Here is a 19,229-nt window from a genome sequence, read left to right as displayed (position 1 = left end):
TTTTCTCTAATGTTCCCACTGATATATATATGGTAAAATACATGAGGGTGCTTCATCTCTGGTTCACTTTAAAAGGCATTTTATTTACAAGTTTAAAATATCACCTAGGAGAAAAACTCAGGAGAAAAAAAAACCGAATTGCATATGGGCCTTTATCAATTAAATGACTGTACTTATTTAAATAGAAGATGAAAAATTATCTCCTAGAAGAAAACCTAGGAGAAGAAGTGAACTGAGCAAGGGTATTTATCTATTCAATGCATTTTTAGCAATAAAAACAAGAAAGGAAAAAAAGAGAGAGAGGGAAGAAACATGAAGCTGTATTCAATTCAGGTCAACTCATTAGGAAAGCTGCAACACAAAAACACATACTGAACAAACCTGAATATAAAGCAATTCAAGTATAAATTGAGCCTCCTGTTTGACCCTTTAGCAGCCAATTTATCTAGAGGCTTGCAAGTGCTTCAGGCCAATTTATTTTAGAACATTTTGTATTTCTTATTTCTTACACTTGCTTGCTACTAACTAGTTCTGCTGTAATATGTATTTATAGCCACTTGTCACTAGGGGGCAGTGTGATACGATAACAGATGACTTCTGCTTTCAGTTTCTGTATTTTCTGCTAGCAGAGAGAGATTTCAAAGCATTCCAAGAATTTACAGCACAATGAGTTCTGGTGACTGAAGTCAAAAGCAGTGCACTTATTATCTCAAACTAGATAACTCTATTGAGGCTGCTAATGGGTTAAAGCTGAAGACCAGCCCCTCACTTCCTAGCCTGATGATTCATTCTCAGTATTGTTCTGAGACTTAAATGACATCACAATGTCCATTGCGGTTGAGTCCAGAGTGAACTTCACAGCTATTTTGATGACGGAGCCAGGAGTGCCCGTGAACACCTTTCCCTCCCAGATCTTATTCTTTGTGAGTTGCAGTTCCGATTTTACAGGACCGATTACAAGAACCTTATAAGCACCAGGAATCTTCACTCTAAATTTCTCCCATCTTTCTGCCTGGAGGAGTCCATACCTTGGCTGGAGAAGGATGCAGCCACGACCCCAGGCTTTGTAAACCTTAGGGAAAGGAAGTAAGTGGTCATGGGAGAAGCAACGGATGACGTAATCACAAGCATGGGAATAGTCGTCGCCTTCCTCCCGCTTTGTAAAGATTCCGAGCTTATAATGTCCCTTTTCTGGCAGGTGGACAGTCATGCTTATCTTATGGTCCAAGTGAGTTATAAAACAGTACCCATCCAAAGGCTGCAAAATGGTGTTTAGCCTACTATTTTCAAGAACTGTGAAAATGTCCAAGTCCCACAGGGTGTGGAAGGTGATGTTGCATTTTCCAGAAGTCGTACTAATGATTGGACACGTGTGGCTGGGGTTGGTGAGCCCCTTCTGCTTGGTGTTGGTACCAGGTCCACAGTGAATACTGAGATTTGGTGGAAACAATTCATTGTGGTTGATGGGACTCTTGCAGTTGATGAACAAGTTACTAACATTTTGGAAATGGTCTTTCTCTTGGTCTTTCACAAACAAAGACAATCTGTAATAACCCCAGAAAGGGAGGAGAAGATGACAACCCAACTGGCTCTCTTCCATCTGTGAAACAAGGCATTTTTTACCAAGAGGTTCAGAAAGTTCTGGGTGGATAAGTTGGAACATGGCCAACAAGGCTCTGGATGTCTCAAAGGTAAAGTTCAAAGCACCATTCTCAGCCACTATGATGTCTTTCATGGGATTGCTGCAACTGGTTAGACCCAACTCTTTAGATTTTGGGTGTAGGCCCCAAAAATGGAACGGGTTGTCTGGCAACCCAAGAGGATGTTTTGGTTGCAGACAATTGATATGGTAGGAACAAACCCATTTGTAGGGAACTTGGGCATCACTGGGCTTTGCAAATATCATCAGCTCGAATAGCCCAACTGAAGGGGGGAAAAATCGTAAATGCATACTGGACTCATACATGGTGAGTATTCCGAATGTCTTGTCCACCAAACTTCTGTTGCTGTTCAGCAGTTTGAAGATCTTGTAGCTGAATTCCGTTTGAGATAAGCAACCCAACGTTACTTCAACTTCTCCACCTTCTGTGGAAATCAATGGCAAAATGTAATTAATATCACTGGCAAAGTACAATTTCAGGCATTGTAGCTAGAGGGACACCTGAAGTGAGAGGGTTATGGAGGCTGCCATATTTATTTCCTTCTAAACCATGCACATTGCCTGGCTGTCCTGCTGATCCTTTGTCTATAATTGTAGTCATAGACCCTGAACAAGCATGCTTGCCTTATGCTTGTTCCAGGGGTGTGATTTAGATGCTACTGATGCTAGAACGATCAGCAGGACTGCTAGGCAATTGGTATTATTTATAAGGAAATAAATATGGCAGCTTCCATATCGCTCTCCCCTCAGGTGTCCTTTAAGGGAGGACTTTGTGAATCAGTTTTGTGGTATACAGAGATAAAATAGCTTTTCCTTCATGAAGTGGAGCCCAGCCTGGCATCTTGTTTTGAGCTCCGTTATACCCATCTTTGTAGCGACTGCTGACAACTAGTATGAAAACTTATTGTAACTGCCAGACATAGAATTTGGTTATAAAAAATGACAAAAAAATATGAATTGCTTGAGCCTCAGTACCAGGGCTGTGGAGTCGGTACAAAAATCATTCAACTCCGACTCCTCAGTTTATGAAACCTCCGACTCAAACTCTGACTCCAGGTACCCAAAATGGTTCCGACTCCTCGACTCCGACTCCTCAGTTTATGAAGCCTCCGACTCCGACTACTTAGTCTAATACTTATCAGGGCTGTGGGTTTGGTACAAAAAACATCCAACTCCGATTCCCGACTCTGACTCCTCAGTTTATAAAACCACCGACTCTAAATCCAACTCCGACTCCAGGTACCCAAAATTGCTCCGACTTCACAGCCCTGCTCAGAACTATGACAGACAGTATAAGTGTCTTCTACTTCTCATGCTATTGAACACACTAAATTTCTCTGTTGTCTAGTCATAAAATACAAATACTGTATATCCTAAAACTGTAAGCCTACAGCCTATTCTTATCAATATTTGGACGATTCCCGATCGAATCGATTTGGCTGATTGAGCCTGATGGAAGATTTTGCCCGACCAGCAGAGGGCCAGGAGCGCGTAGCTAGCAGTGTGCAATCTTAGGCCGACCATTGCAGCAGCCAAGTTTACTGTCACCTGCCCATTGGGGCTTCTTCCTGTCTTCCCAGGAAGCTGCATATCCTGAGACTGAACACTAGAGGCCTCTGGGGGTCATGTAAGGTACGTAGCACGGTGCCCCTAGTGTTTGGTCTTTAGTGCTTAGTCACGTGATACACAGCTCCTCAGGGAGAAAGCACCAGCGAACAGCGAACAGGTGAGAGTATCTCTGCTGCCCCTACACTGCACGGCCCAGATGAAGGAGGGGGGGGGGTGGACCTGGCAAGCAGTGCGCACAGATTTTCAGATGATTTCATGCTGAAATCTATTGAAAATCTGTATCCGGTTGGCAATCGTAGACTTTTTTTTTTATCATGATTTAGTTCATTTCCTACTGCTCTTTTTCTGTACGGCTCTGTGCCAGCCGCTTCCTATGAAGGTGGGCGGCCAATATATAACAGTGGCTAAAATAGCCAATCTGTTCATATGCTACTTTGATAGCAGAATAATAATTGCACTCCTGAGGGAATGAACAGAAGAGGGAAGCTCCCTCCTGCACTAAAGCTGCTGTTAATTGGTAGCGTACCACATTTTTCCTCATACCTTCACAAATAAAGTTAATGTGAAAATGGTGCTGGTAACTTGTTCCTCTGTGCATTTCCTTAGGGCTGAGGCCAATTGCTAAAAAGAATTACGGTAACTCCTTTTTTTTTACAACTTGTAGAGTTCAAGAAGAACTTTAACCAATGATTGAACTTCATCCCAATCAGTAGCTGATACTCCCTTTCCCATGACAAATCTTTACCTTTTCTCCAATAGATCAGGGGGTCTGTATGGCTGATATTGTGATAAAACCCCTCCCACAGTGTGGTGTCATGACCATGGTTCTGACAGTTTGCTGTCTGTGAACCTTGTTGCATTGTGGGAAATAACTGCTTTTTCCAACTGCTGAGCAAGCAATATCTCCCTGTGTGCATAAAACTCTCAGTAACGGACATTCTGTACAGATCACCTAGCAGACCTAAAGATGTCACCACCCAGGTCTGGATTTAGGTAGCTACAGGTGCCCCTCAGCATTAGGTAGCCAGAGGTACCCTCAGTACTAAGTAGTTAGTAGTATTAAAGGATACAGTGCCTAGCACACAAATAACTATGCTGTGTTCCTTTTTTTCTTTCTCTGCCTGAAAGAGTTAAATATCAGGCATGTAAGTGGCTGACTCAGTCCTGACTCAGGCAGGAAGTGGCTACAGTGTGACCCTTACTGATAAGAAATTCCAACTATAAAACACTTTCCTAGCAGAAAATGGCTTCTGAGAGCAAGAAAGAGGTAAAAAGGGGAATTTCTTATCAGTAAGGCTCACAATGTAGTTACTTCCTGTCTGAGTCAGGACTGAGTCAGCCACTTACATACCTGATATTTAACTCTTTCAGGCAGAGAAAGAAAAAAAGGAACACAGCATAGTTATTTGTGTGCTAGGCACTGTACATACACATGTCTATCTCATCGTGTCACATGTCAGTTCGGGTATCCTTTAAGTAGTTAGTGGTGCCCCAGACTGAAGGGAGACCTCGTCAGTGGAATGTCAAGAGTCGAGTGAGCAGGCTCTCACTTACACTCTGCTTGGGACTCCCCATAAGGAAGGCAGGAGGGAGGAGGCACTCGGGGAGGGGAGTGAGCCGCCTTTCCATTATCAGGCGCCTGTAGGTGCGTGCCTACACTGCCTTATGGTAAATCCGGCCCTGTCACCTCACCATCAGTGATAAATGTCAGAATGTAAATCAGGAAGAGGAAAGATTTTACAATGGACACTGACTAAATAATCTATAAATTAATATTGTAAAAAATAAGCAATTGTATTCATTATTTGTTATTTCCACTACAGTTCCTCTTTAAGTGCGTCTTGCAGCGAGTGTGAGGGAATTGTGCTGCATGCTGGAATCCTGCTCTCTGCCTCGTGTCTTGCAAAGCCTGTTTATCTTATTTACCCTCTACTCCGGCTACGCTTGATTGATTCTGTTGTATCTCATGTAACAAGCCTGGCCAATTTAAACAAAAATCCAATTATAAAACAGAAGGCTGGCTGGAAAACAATCTGCTGGAGGAGCTGGTGGGTGTTTGATACGAGGAGACTATTGTGCTTGCCAGGCGCTGCTCTCTGCTCTCCCCGTCCTCAATGAGCCACGCCGCTTACATAACTCATTATTTGCAGAGAGAATATAAAACGCTCTGCGGGAAATTGAGTCGGGACAATTGTTATTGCACAAAGTCCTGTCACTTCTTAATTCTTCTTATTAATGGAGATAAGAGCTAAAGGCAGGAGATTTTTTTCAGTTGCCCAATGTACTCTGTAGTATAAGTGGTGTGATATTTCAGGGGAAGTTCTGATGTTTAGCTCATATTGGTAGAGGAGATCATAGCTTGAAGGGTCACAATATACTAGCCATTGAGTCTTTTTGTAGGGTTAAAATACAATAATATCAATTTATTTGTAAAACAATGTCCAAAAACCGCAACAAAAATACATCACACTGGGTATTCAGCAATCACACTGTAGGCCAGTGGTCCTCAAACTAAGGCCCGCGGGCCGAATGTGGCCCCCTGAGGTTTTTTTACCGGCCCCCCCCACAAAATGTATACTTACAGATGCGGTCAGCTACATCTTTAAATATTGGTGGTCCGCATATAGAATAGCAATGCTGGCACCACTCATTCACATGGAAGCCAGAAAGCAGTCATTCGCTGGTTTCCAATCAAATTCCACATCAGGTGACACTGCTGTCTTATTGGACTTCAGGTTGTCACCGGGGTATGCTTCACTGTCTGGCCGCAAATACATTATTTTATGTATTTTCCGGCCCCCCCAGCAGTCTGAAGTATGTTGACCCGGCCCTCGACCCAAAACGTTTGGGGACCCCTGCTGTAGGCACAGCACTCTGCTTCTGTGCCAACCCTGACCTCAGGTTATCGTTGGAGTTACTGCATACCACCCGTGTGTAATCTCACCAGAAACATATGCTTTTCAGTGACACCTTGCCATGGGCTTACTGGCAGTCCTGGGCCACTCACCTTTTCCAGGCTTCTCCTGGAGTACAAGTACTGCAGTCCAACTCCCTCCAGCACTTCAGCACTGCAGCTTCCCTTCTGCACCAGGCCTGACAGCCCTCTAGACTGCACAGCCTTACAGGAGCCTTCTTGCTCCGCACACAGCCCACTGCATACTGAGGGATGCAGCCTCTTATGCAAATCATGCAATTCATGCAGGTGAGACAATTCTCAGCCAGACTCAGGCCTGGACTTGGAGAAGTGACGTGCAAGGCCCACCCTTCTCCCATTACATGCCAGTCCTGTATCAACAAATCTGCCTGATGGGGCTTTTTACTTGAAATCCATGCCAGAACTCAGGAGAGGTCTGCTCGGTATATTCAACCAAGTTATATTGACCAATTTTACTACTTCAATGGAGTATGAAAGTATGCCTACACAACCTAGTATTTAAAACTTTTTGGCCCTTACTCTACACATAAAGATTGGCATACACATCCAATATTGATGACTGGACAATTTTACCACCTCCACGTAGTAGGAGGGCCAACAGATATTGAACACTATGAACAGATTGTGTAGGTAAACTCCCATACCCAGGGCCGGATTTGTACTTTTTACCGCCCATGGCCAACTATACCGTCTGTATGGTTGTTATCTCTGTGTGCCCCAATGAGAATTTGACTTACTTTTCATCACTGGATGTCACAGACAATAACTATTTCAGTAATACGCGTATAGATTCCTTAAGAACTTTTATGTTATGTTTTCCATTGCGTTAATGATGGACCCATTGTGTCACCATGAGAGTTAGGCAGATGTGTACCTGCAGGACAGAGCTTACAGGTATTGCAGTGACGACACAAGTACAGGACACAGCGTTCAAAGGTTAAAGCTGTCCTTGTAGATAGGGATGGCTGCATAGAACAGCCTTACTGCCCCTCATTGAGCCGCCCCTAAGTTTCTGGTGCCCTAGGCCATGGCCTATGTGGCGTTGCCAGAAATCCAGCCCTGCCCATACCACATGGAAGTGGTAAAATTGGCCAATCAAGAGGTACGCTAAGGAAGCCGCTAGTGATACCATTTGCCAACTGATGGTTTATGAATTATTTGCATGAATGATCGGAAATGATCATTTGGGATTACTAACAAATGAAAATCTCCTAATTAATCTGATCAGATTACTGAAATCAGGTGGAGTCAGGTAGTGAGAAAACGCGGAAAAGCCGACGCGGGTGCTCAGAGCAAGGCGGCTGATTCTGCATCCAACGCGGCAGGTTGCGCGCGTGGGCCTGCATCTCCTGGCATGACTGAACGTGGAGAAACCGCCACATGTCCTGAGAACAAGGCGGCGGATTCCGCGTCCAACGCGGCGGTTTGCACGCATAGGCCTACATCTGACGGTATGGCTGAACGCGGAGAAACCGCCGCATGCTCTGATAGCGGTGCGGCTGGTTCCACGTCCAGCACAGTGGATGGGTTACAACACATGTCTGGTGTGGCTGGGACTGATAGTCCACACAGGTTCAGAAGGACGCGCGCGCGCGCTGAGAGGCAGAGCTTTTATGACAGCCAGAAGGGAGTCAGCTGACCAAGCCGGTCAGCTGACAATTGCATCAGTTCTCATTGGTCCAGCACTTAGGGGAGGCGCTGGAGAGCGCTATAGTATATATACTGGGTGCTGGTCATTCCTCTGGTGTCTGTCGTTGCGATCACTACGTGGAAGCACTCAGACCTTTTGTCAGAATCTGTGTTATACTCTAGACCAGTTCCTAGGTGTTGATGATCACGGACCTCACACCTCAGATTAGGAATACTGTATTTCATCTGTGTTTATGCTCTAGACCAGTTCCAGGGTGTTGATGATCACGGACCTCACACCTCAGACTAGGAATACTGTATATTATCTGTGTTATCCTTCAGACTAGTTCCAGGGTGTTGATGACTATGGAACTCACACCCAAGACTAGGAATTAGCGTTACCATCTTGTCATATTCAGACTAGTTCCGGGGTGTTGATGATCAAGGAGCTCACACCTAAGTCTAGGCATTGTTTGATTATTTGTTAAGACCTTCTGCTTTCCTGACCACTCTTCTGATCTCTGATTTTGTACTTTACTATATCTGATTCTCCAATGCCAAACCTTGCTTGCCTTAGGATTCCGTATCAGTCTCTTGTCTCTGTATCTGATCTGTCTGTCTGTTGCCGACCTGGCTTGTACGACCTCGAGAACTATCTCCTCTGTTTAGAGATAGTTCACAGATCTGTCAGTGACACTCCACCATTGGTGTCATTCACACTCTGGTCCTTCCCACTCTCAGCCTGACTCCTCCTCTTGGGGAAACTCAGGCCATTGGAGGGAGCCTGTTCTTTGGGCAGTATCTCTTACTGCCTTGCACCCTCTATACGGGTGCTCTCCTCAAAGTATTACTGTTGCACCAAACACTCATATTACTCAGGTGTCCAGAGGTTAGAGATATATCTGATTATCGGTGATACTGCAGATCATCAATAATCGGGTATATATCTGTATTCTCGGTGATACTGCAGATCACCAATAATCGGATCCTCTCTGTGTTACTCCGATCGTTACACAGGTATTTTAGGCTTAATGTTAAGTAAGAAGATAGGATCCCTCCTCCCATTGCTAATTATATCTTTACAGAGCCCAGGTGGGAGGTATTATGTGCCACATGTAACATGTTCTATCTTCCACTGTACTCAGGCAAGAATGGATAGGTCAGGACATGCTGATTGGACATTGAAGAGCAGCAGCACATTTATGAGTCACTGCTGAATAATGGCACTCTGCCATTTCTCAGTCTAAAGTTTCATACACAAGCTTGATTGAACTTGTCCACGGCTGATGTCCAGGCTGTCTCGAGCGAGAAACTAATGTGTGTACTGGTCTCACACAATGGTCATAGTATGAAGTGAGGTCATGGTACGAACAAAGTGCTACACAGCTTCTTAAAGAGAACCAGAGATGAAGCACCCTCTTGTATTTTACCTTATAAATCAGTGGGAACATGACAGTAAACACCTAATCTGCTCTTTGTTTCATTGTTCTCTGTTTAATCTGACTGTTAGCACCTCTGATAAGAATCTCAGACCGAGCACTCAGTCTAGCTTTGCTAAGGAAAGATTATAGCTAAGTCTGTCTTCTGTGGTGTTATTTCAAGCCCAAGCCTGCCCCCTAGTGGCTTTGCTATAATGACTCAGCAATAATCATTCCCAGCAAAGCCAGATTTAATTGCTCAGTCTGGGATTCTTGTGACTGCTGTTAACAGACACTTTTAGCAGTGAGGAGGGCGTACGTACAAAAAGGGCGCCTGGACAAAAAGGGCGCGGGGTGTAAACTCTAAATAATAATTAATCATTAATAGGGTTTATAAATATAGTGTGCTATATTTCGTTTACAAATAATGTTTAACAAAATTATAAATCATTAAATAATGTTTATGAAATCGGAAATTGTGAAAACGTTAATCTTCCCTGTTTCAAAAGTTAAACTTATAATTACGTTTATAAAAAAACCAATAATATATGTTTAATTGTTATAATTGTATATTATTGTGAATAACCGTCATTTATGGTTTGTTCTTATAATAAAATCTGAAAATATTGTTTATAAAGATGATATAAATATAACTACGTTCGTAATAAGTGTTGTAATACATTAGTAATTATTACTTAAATTTTACTAAAACTATACCTAAGCCTACTCTTACACAGAACCCTACCTGTACCTATCCCTAACCCCTAGACTCCCCTGTTGGTGCCTAAACCTAAGACCCCCCTGTTGGTGCCTAAACCTAAGACCCCCCCTGTTGGTGCCTAAGTAACCCTCCCTGTACCTACCCCTAACCCCTAGACCCCCCTGTTGGTGCCTAAACCTAAGACCCCCCTGTTGGTGCCTAAACCTAAGACCCCCCTGTTGGTGCCTAAACCTAAGACCCCCCTGTTGGTGCCTAAACCTAAGACCCCCCTGTTGGTGCCTAAACCTAAGACCCCCCTGTTGGTGCCTAAACCTAAGACCCCCCTGTTGGTGCCTAAGTAACCCTCCCTGTACCTACCCCTAACCCCTAGACCCCCCTCTTGGTGCCTAAACCTAAGACCCCCCTGTTGGTGCCTAAACCTAAGACCCCCCTGTTGGTGCCTAAACCTAAGACCCCCCTGTTAATGCCTAAACCTAAGACCCCCCTGTTGGTGCCTAAACCTAAGACCCCCCTGTTAATGCCTAAACCTAAGACCCCCCTGTTAATGCCTAAACCTAAGACCCCCCTGTTGGTGCCTAAACCTAAGACCCCCCTGTTGGTGCCTAAACCTAAGACCCCCCTTTATTATGTGGATAATTATGTTTTACTAATTGTGGATTAAAAAAATATTTTGCAATTTACGTTACGTACTGATCGCTTTATTTTGTGAATAATAATGTTTTACAAACAGTAAGGGATAAAACTTTAAATAATGTTTTAATTATTTAAATTAGATAAATATGTTTAGTATTTTCATAAACGTTATTCGGCACGGGTGCATTTTATAAACGTAAATCACCACAAGTTCAGTTATAAATCATTAAACAGCTCCGGGCGCCGTTTGTAAACTTTATTTAGCTCCGGCGCCGTTTATAAACTTTATTTAGCTCCGGCGCCCTTTTTTCCTACCCGGCGCCCATTAAACGCTATTTATTATGGGAGTGAATGGCGGCGCCCTTTTTGTCCACTAGCGGCATGCGCCCTTTTTTCCCAGCTCCGTGAGGAGGAAATAGAGAGCATGGTAAGTGTTTTCTCTAATGTTCTTACTGATATACATGGTAAAATACACAAGGGTGCTTCCTCTCTGGTTCCCTTTAAAGTACATATCACTCCAGTTTTGAACAGGCAGAGACTGAATATCCACAACTCCACATTTCAAAAAGGCAGCAATTTACCTGCTGTGAGGTGGAATGTATTTGGAGAGATAGTGAAGAGGTGGAGCTTAAAGAACTCAGATGTCTTGAAGATTCTCTGCTCAAAGTCTTCAAAGGTGACCGTCAATGCAAGGAGCTGCCAGGAAGGGTCATCTGGCCAATGGGTGTTGATGAAGTCCTCGGGATCGGTGAGAAAGAAGAAGTCATCATAGCTGTGGGGGGAGGGAAAAGTTAATGTTAGAAGACAGGCAGTGGCATAACTACAATTCATGGGGTCCCCCAGCAAAACTTTGATGGAGCCCCCCAATGCTCATCAGGCCATCAGGGGCGTCTGTGTCATTAGGCAACTATAAATTTTTGCCTATGGCGCCGTTGGTGGAAGTGGGCGCTCTCTCGCCGCTCTGTGCGTTTTTTTGTTGTTGTTTTTTTTCCCTTTCAGCCAGGTCGGCGCCGGCTGTGACAGGCAGCTCAGCCTGTGCCCGGCGCCGCCTACTGGTCCGCCCCCTTCCTCTCCTCAGAGCGAGCAGCACGCACATTAGTTTATATGTGCGATGCCGCCGCCTACTGGTCCGTTCCCCTCTACCCGCCCCCTCTCCCTCTCTGTGCAGAGTGTGCGATCGTCGCACGCTAGTTTGTTGACACGACGGCGCCGCCCCTAACTCCGCCCCCCGCCTGTCACACGTGCTCGCCGCCGCTGCAGATAGATCGTCGGTCGGGGGATCTGCGCCCAGGGAGAGGAGTCTTCTGCAGGTAAGTAAATACTTTTCTTTTTACAGGTTTAGTGAAACACTGCCCACATTAGGATAATTTTCTGGGGAACGCTGGCCACATTAGGATAATTTTCTGGGGAACGCTGGCCACATTACGATTATTTCCTGGGGAACGCTGGCCACATTACGATTATTTCCTGGGGGACGCTGGCCACATTACGATTATTTCCTGGGGAACGCTGGCCACATACGATTATTTTCTGGGGAACGCTGCCACATTACGATTATTTCCTGGGGAACTCTGGCCACATACGATTATTTTCTGGGGAACACTGGCCACATTACGATTATTTCCTGGGGAACGCTGGCCACATTACGATTATTTCCTGGGGAAGGCTGGCCACATTACGATTATTTCCTGGGGAACGCTGGCCACATTACGATTATTTCCTGGGGAACGCTGGCCACATTACGATTATTTCCTGGGGAACGCTGGCAACATTACGATTATTTCCTGGGGAACGCTGGCCACATTACGATTATTTCCTGGGGAACGCTGGCCACATTACTATTATTTCCTGGGGAACGCTGGCCACATTACGATTATTTCCTGGGGAACGCTGGCCACATTACGATTATTTCCTGGGGAACGCTGGCAACATTCCGATTATTTCCTGGGGAACGCTGGCCACATACGATTATTTCCTGGGGAACGCTGGCCACATTCCGATTATTTCCTGGGGAACGCTGGCCACATACGATTATTTTCTGGGGAACGCTGGCCACGTTACGATTATTTCCTGGTGAACGCTGGCCACATTACGATTATTTTCTGGTGAACGCTGCCGCATTATGATTATTTCCTGGTGAACGCTGGCCACATTATGATTATTTCCTGGGTAACGCTGGCCACATTATGATTTATTTTCTTGTGAACGCTGGCCACATTACAATTATTTCCTGGTAAATGCTGGCCACATTACGATAATTTTCTGGTGAACGCTGCCGCATTACGATTATTTTCTGGTGAATGCTGGCCACATTACGATTATTTTATGGCGAATCATTGCTGCGTTATGATTATTTTCTGGTGAAAGATTGCCGCATTACGTTTATTTTAAAGGGAAGGTTCAGGGACTTTTTAAAAAAAATAAAAATCCGCATCCACTTACCTGGGGCTTCCTCCAGCCCGTGGCAGGCAGGAGGTGCCCTCGGCGTCGCTCCGCAGGCTGCCGGTGGTCTCCGGTGGCCGACCCGACCTGGCCAGGTCGGGCTCCTTCCGCGTTACAAAATGCGCCTCACGGCGGTGCGCTGACGTCATCGGACATCCTCCGGGCTTTACTGCGCAGGCTCAGTAGTTCTGAGCCTGCGCAGTAAAGCCCGGAGGACGTCCGATGACGTCAGCGCGCCGCCGTGAGGCGCATTTTGGAATGCGGAAGGAGCCCGACCTGGCCGCCAGCCTGGCCAGGTCGGGTCGGCCACCGGAGACCACCAGCAGCCTGCGGAGCGACGCCGAGGGCACCTCCTGCCTGCCACGGGCTGGAGGAAGCCCCAGGTAAGTGGATGCGGATTTTTATTTTTTTTAAACAGTCCCTGAACCTTCCCTTTAAGTGAATCATTGCTGCGTTATGATTATTTTCTGGTGAAAGATTGCCGCATTACGATTATTTTAAGTGAATCATTGCTGCGTTATGATTATTTTCTGGTGAAAGACAGGTTTTCTCGCCTGGAGTGACAAAATGGCTAAAGACGCCCCTGGTGCCCATCATTAGATTTTCACACCCATAACAAGTTTAGCCACAAAAACACCTGATCTGAAGTATAGTCCCCTGTATTGGGGGTTCCTGCTGACTTATTGGAAGGAAAGTTTAGTAGCTGGGGGCCCCCACAGCTCTAAGCCCCCCTATGATCACAGGTACTGCTCCCCTCTAGTTACGCCCCTCCTGAGGACACACTACTGACTACAGTTTAGATCAGCGTGCACAACATGGTCTTTATAAACAGTGCAGCAATAAGCACAGTTATACTGGCTAATGAATATGTGTGAAGGAATATTAGTATCACACCTAATGTAAAGATCCATATCAGGCAGCTGATAACATGGCCAGTGCATTGATTCCGATCAGAGAGAAATCAATAATTATCAATCTATAAGTGTATGGCTTTCTTAACCACTGTTATTTGTCTTAATAAAAGGGAAGGAATGTTTGTTCACGTAGTAGAAGTCCCATTATCTACATGCTGTATAAATTGGAATGTCTTGGGTTTGGGACAACAGTTCCCTTTTTTTCACACACTTCAAGTGTGCGCCCAGCCTTAAAGGACCACTGTCGCTAAAATCTTAACATTTAAAATACATGTAAACATATACAAATAAGACGCATGTTTCTTCCGGAGTAAAATGAGCCATAAATGACTTCTCTCCTATGTTGCTGTCACTTACAGTGAGTATTAGAAATCTGAAATTACCCACAGGTTTTGGGCTAGTCCATCTCTCCACAGGGGATTCTCAGCAGTCCTTTATTCTTTATAAAGACATTCCCTGAAAAATATTTATACAAAGATGCTGGCCAGCCTCCCTGCTCAACGTACACTTTTTTGGCAGTTGGACGGAGAAACTGCCATTCACTAAGTGCTTTTGAAAATAGAGAAAACCCTGAGAATCTCCCATGAAGAGATGGGCTAGTCCAAAACAGGTCGGTTCTGTCATAGATCTCTACTACCTACAGTAAGTGACAGGAACATAGCAGAAAAGTAATTTATGGCTCATTTTACTCTGAAAGAAATGTACTTCTTATCTGTAAATGTTTAAATGTTTATTTACGGAATGCTAGGCTTCTTTCTTCACTTGACTTTAGTGTTATTTTAAAGAGGAACTGTAGTGAAAGCAACATAATGTTCTTTTTTGCAATAGTTATTGATAAATTATTTAGTCATTAAATTGAGTCCTCGCATACAGGGACATTCAAATTTACCACAAAAGATATGCAAATCTCACACAAAATCTCACGCAAATCTCACAATGGACCCAAAGACCAGGAATCCCCTCTCCACCCCCTTCTTATGCCACATTTCTTCTCTCACCTCAATCTTGTTGATGGTTTATAAAAAGAGTCTCTTTTTCCATATTGGCTTTACAAACTTGCTCTAAGGGATGCAACTGATGTGAGCTTACAAATACCATATTTAATTGTATTGTAATGTACAGTTTGCGGGGGATTGCGTTACATAGGAGGGTTGCATATGTATATATGCGCATATGTATGGATTACGTTAGGTGAACGCGAGCGGCCGCTGGAGCGCATACAAAGATGGGTGGAACGCATTAGGAAGTAGGGGATGGAACGCGTGACACGGAGTATAAGGCCGGACCGGAAGTGACGTTGTGGCAGTACGGGGAGGTGTCGTGTATGAATAGCTGGATAAGGTGATAGCCTTCAGGTGAGACAGGGGTGATTGGAGTGGGTGGATGGGGGGAGGAGCAGGCGACATATAAGGAGTGCAGCGCGGAGGGGTCGGTTAGTCTTGATAAAGCCCCGGCAGAGGCGAAACGATCGTCGACTCAGCACCTCCGCACCTCTCTGTGTCTGGCACCCCTGCTGCTAAAGTGATCTTGTGGTCATAAGTATATTTTTATTCTACTGCTGTTTGTGGATACACACTTTTAAAGAAGATGTTGGAATAAAAGTTTGAAGTTTTATATATGACAGTGCAGATGCTCCTGGAATCTTTTTTCTTGCTTACTGTAATGTACAGTTTGTATTGAACAGTTTGTATTGAAACTTTGTATTAGGGATGGTCACCGCTTTCCACGGAATTGTATTTTCCGCGATTCCGGCCGGAAATTGGTCATTCCGTTCCGTTTGGTCGGAGCGGAATTCCGAAATTGCCTGTGAAATTCCACCGGTATCCGTTGTTGGGTTTTGAACTGAAAATTCAGTCCAAAGGCATCAAAAAATTAAAAAAAAATCTCTCTCTCTCTCTATACATATATGTATGTATGTATGTATGTATGTAGAAATTTGATATATACAGGTTTTGTTTAAAGTGGCGTTAAACTTCTTGGAGCAGACTTTTTTCCTCCCTCCACAAGACACACATGCATCCCCAAAAAATCGTTTAGCAACAACTGTGTGCACAGTCTCTGTGGTGCAATCAGTTAGCGTATTTGACTGTTAACCGAAAGGTTGGTGGTTCAAACCCACCCAGGCATGCATAGCCAGCCTTTGATATGAGCGACCGGAGGGGTCGCTCAGGGCGCCGGCTTCCAAAGGGGGCACCTATAGCTGGCTAACTATACTGAGAGCACCTACACCTGACTTCCTATATTGGGGGCACCTATAGCTGGCTACCAATACTGAGGGAGTGCATCTACTCCTGGCTACCTATACTGAAGTAAAGTGACTAGATTTTTGTGGGTCCAACCTGGGACGGGGAGGGGGGCGTGGGGAGGGGGGAGGGGGGGCGGCGAAAATTGGGGAGGACTGAGGAGCGCGCAGCGCTGAAGACTGGGGGCAGGGGGCTGCGTGGCGAAAAATGGGCGTGGCCATGACATTGTATGGGCGGAGCTAACGTAATGATGTAACAGCGAGGCATAAGAAAGCAGTGTTTACGCCATGATGTGGACAAACGAGACTTTGCATCATGGGTGTGCAGAAACTGTGTGATGTTAATAGTATACCGTAACCACAAAGCAGCAAACATAGCCATCTATGATCATTAAATAATAAATGCAGTAACAGTTACCCCGGACACCAGAAAATAAACGCAATAGGCAACATGTCAGCACAAAATAACCGCAATGCGGGCAACATGTCAGTATAAAATAAATGCAATGCGGGCAAACATGTCAGTATAAAATAAATGCAATGCGGGCAAACATGTCAGTACAAAATAAACAATGCGGGCAAACATATCAGTACAAAATAAACGCAATGCGGGCAACATGTCAGTACAAAATAAATGGGGGCAATGGGAAGCCTCCTCGTGGCTCCCCTGGATAGTGCTATATAGCATGAACTAATTCCCGCAGGGCGATTGTTTTGCGGTTTTTGGTTTTTGACCCTGCATATTTAGGCATGCGAAAGCAAATGCTTATTTGCATGAGCAATGTCTCGTGATTAGCCAATAGGCCAAATTTGCAAAGCCAGATTTGTCAGGTTCACTTGGTTGATGCACACATGTTCTTTCTCTGTTGTAATTAGCATTGCATTTCTTTTTTCTGAGGGCAAGTAGTGAGTGGCTTGTTTTAGGAGGTGAGAGCCCTGGAGCAGGCTATTTGCGCCTGTCTGCCCCTTATGTGTCGCGCCCAGGTTATGCGCATATAGCAGAACGCAATGGACGTTGAGGTAAGTGCCTGTTTTTAATCTTGGGAGGTGTGTGCGGGCGGCTCTTCCCGGCGTTGGCCACGCTGGGGAGATCGCCTGCGCCCCCCAGCCTCCACCTCCGGGGTGCCGCTGTGTGGGTTCCAGGCGGTGAGAGTGCCTGGGACCCCCGCGGCCCCCCGGTTGTATGGGGGCAATGAGAAGCCTCCTCGTGGCGCCCCTGGATAGTGCTATATAGCATGAACTAATTCCCGCAGGGCGATTGTTTTGCGGTTTTTGGTTTTTGACCCTGCATATTTAGGCATGCGAAAGCAAATGCTTATTTGCATGAGCAATGTCTCGTGATTAGCCAATAGGCCAAATTTGCAAAGCCACATTTGTCAGGTTCACTTGGTTGATGCACACATGTTCTTTCTCTGTTGTAATTAGTACAAAATAAACGCAATGCGGGCAACATGTCAGTACAAAAGAAACACAATGTGGGAAAACATTTCACCAGACAATAAACGCAATGCGGGCAAACATTTCACCAGAAAAGAAACGCACTGCGAGCAAACATTTCACCAGAAAAGAAACGCAATGCGGGCAAACATTTCACCAGACAAGAAACGCAATGTGGGCAAACATTTCACCAGACAAGAAACGCAATGCGGGCAAACATTTCACCAGGCAAGAAACGCAATGCGGGCAAACATTTCACCAGACCAGAAACGCAATGCGGGCAAACATTTCACCTGGAAAACAAACATTTACTCACCTGGCAGAAGTCTCCTCTGGCGCGCTTCTCCGTCCCGGGACCGTCTTGTTCCTCCTGCTCTCTCTGGTCTCCCGCGCTGACAGGGCTACGGCAAGATGGCTGCTGAAGCCCTGTACTGGAGACACAAATAGTCTCCAGTACAGGGCTTCGGCAGCCATCTTGCCGTAGCCCTGCTCGCCTGCCGGTGTCGGAACAGACACCGGAAGACAAGGCTGGAGCGGGGCTGCGGGCAATGAACTGGCACGGCGTCTATAGACACCGCTGCCAGTTCATGAGGAGAGAGTGGCAGGGGCATAGCAATAGGGGGTGCAGAGGTAGCGACCGCATCGGGGCCCTTGGGCCAGAGGGGCCCCGAAGGGCTCTCCCTCAACTACATTATTAGCTCTCTATTGGTCCTGTGCTCATAATAATCACTTCTATAGATACTTTGAATAGTGGTAATCACTAACACACTGTTCCCCATTCCCTTCTTGCACCTCTGACACTGTAGTTGCCATTGGCAGGTTTTGGTGCGCCGTATCAATTGTTATGTATAGAGAGCTTGGGGGGGCCCCAATGTAAGACTTGCATCGGGGCCCACAGCTCCTTAGCTACGCCACTGGAGAGTGGCCAGAGTCCCGAGGCCGGGACGTCCCGCTGCTGAAAGCGGGACGTTTCCCGGGACCTCATGCTGCCTGGGACAGCGGACCCCGAATCCAGGACGCGTCCCGGGCAATCCGGGACGTCTGGTCACTCTAACTGAAGGCACCAACACCTAGCTACCTATACTGGAGACACCTAAGCCTGGCTACATATTGGAGGGAGACCTACAATTGACTTTCTATACTGGGGGAACCTATGCTTGGCTACCTATATTGAGGGAACCTTACACATGAGATCCTGTACTGGGGGCACCTATACCTGGCTACCTGCCTATACTGAGTCTGATAGAATTGGGGAAATAACGTGTGGTGCTAATTGCCGGTGCTGTGCTATCATTCCAAATTGGGGGGGCTAACCCACTGATTGTTTTTATTAATATTCCTGAAAGGTTTCAGCCTTCATTTTTTAAGTTTATTCAGGATAATGCATCCATTTTCCATCCATTTTGTGGTTATTAATATTTTTTTTTCTATTATACATATGTGATGCGTCACGGAGATCTGAGCATTTAGTGTGATGTGTCACGACTTCAGAAAGGTTGGGAACCACTGTTCTAGGAGTTAACTCAGGAGTGAAGTTGAATTGCATATGGGCCTGTGTGTGTGTGCGCGTGCATGCGTAAGTGTGTGGGCACGCACGAAGCAGATGAAGGGGTGGGGGGCACAAAAATC

The 19,229-nt window shown here is 45.6% G+C and overlaps 1 protein-coding gene across 3 annotated transcripts in view; it reads right to left on the bottom strand.

The window, feature by feature from the left end:
* Positions 1-319: 319 nt before the first annotated feature.
* LOC137562874 (kyphoscoliosis peptidase-like) overlaps positions 320-19,229 on the bottom strand; it is a 31,680-nt gene continuing 12,770 nt past the window's right edge. For all 3 annotated transcript variants that reach the window (XM_068274670.1, XM_068274668.1, XM_068274673.1), the window contains exons 4-5: positions 11,147-11,337; positions 320-2,085 (exon numbers count right to left, since the gene is read on the bottom strand). In XM_068274670.1, coding sequence (XP_068130771.1) covers positions 773-2,085; positions 11,147-11,337 — 1,504 coding nt within the window. In that variant the 3' untranslated portion in view covers positions 320-772. The remainder of the gene's footprint in view (positions 2,086-11,146; positions 11,338-19,229) is intronic.

The sequence above is a fragment of the Hyperolius riggenbachi genome, chromosome 1, assembly GCF_040937935.1.
Source record: "Hyperolius riggenbachi isolate aHypRig1 chromosome 1, aHypRig1.pri, whole genome shotgun sequence".
Taxonomy (NCBI): domain Eukaryota; kingdom Metazoa; phylum Chordata; class Amphibia; order Anura; family Hyperoliidae; genus Hyperolius; species Hyperolius riggenbachi.
This window is presented reverse-complemented; position numbering and strand designations above follow the sequence as displayed.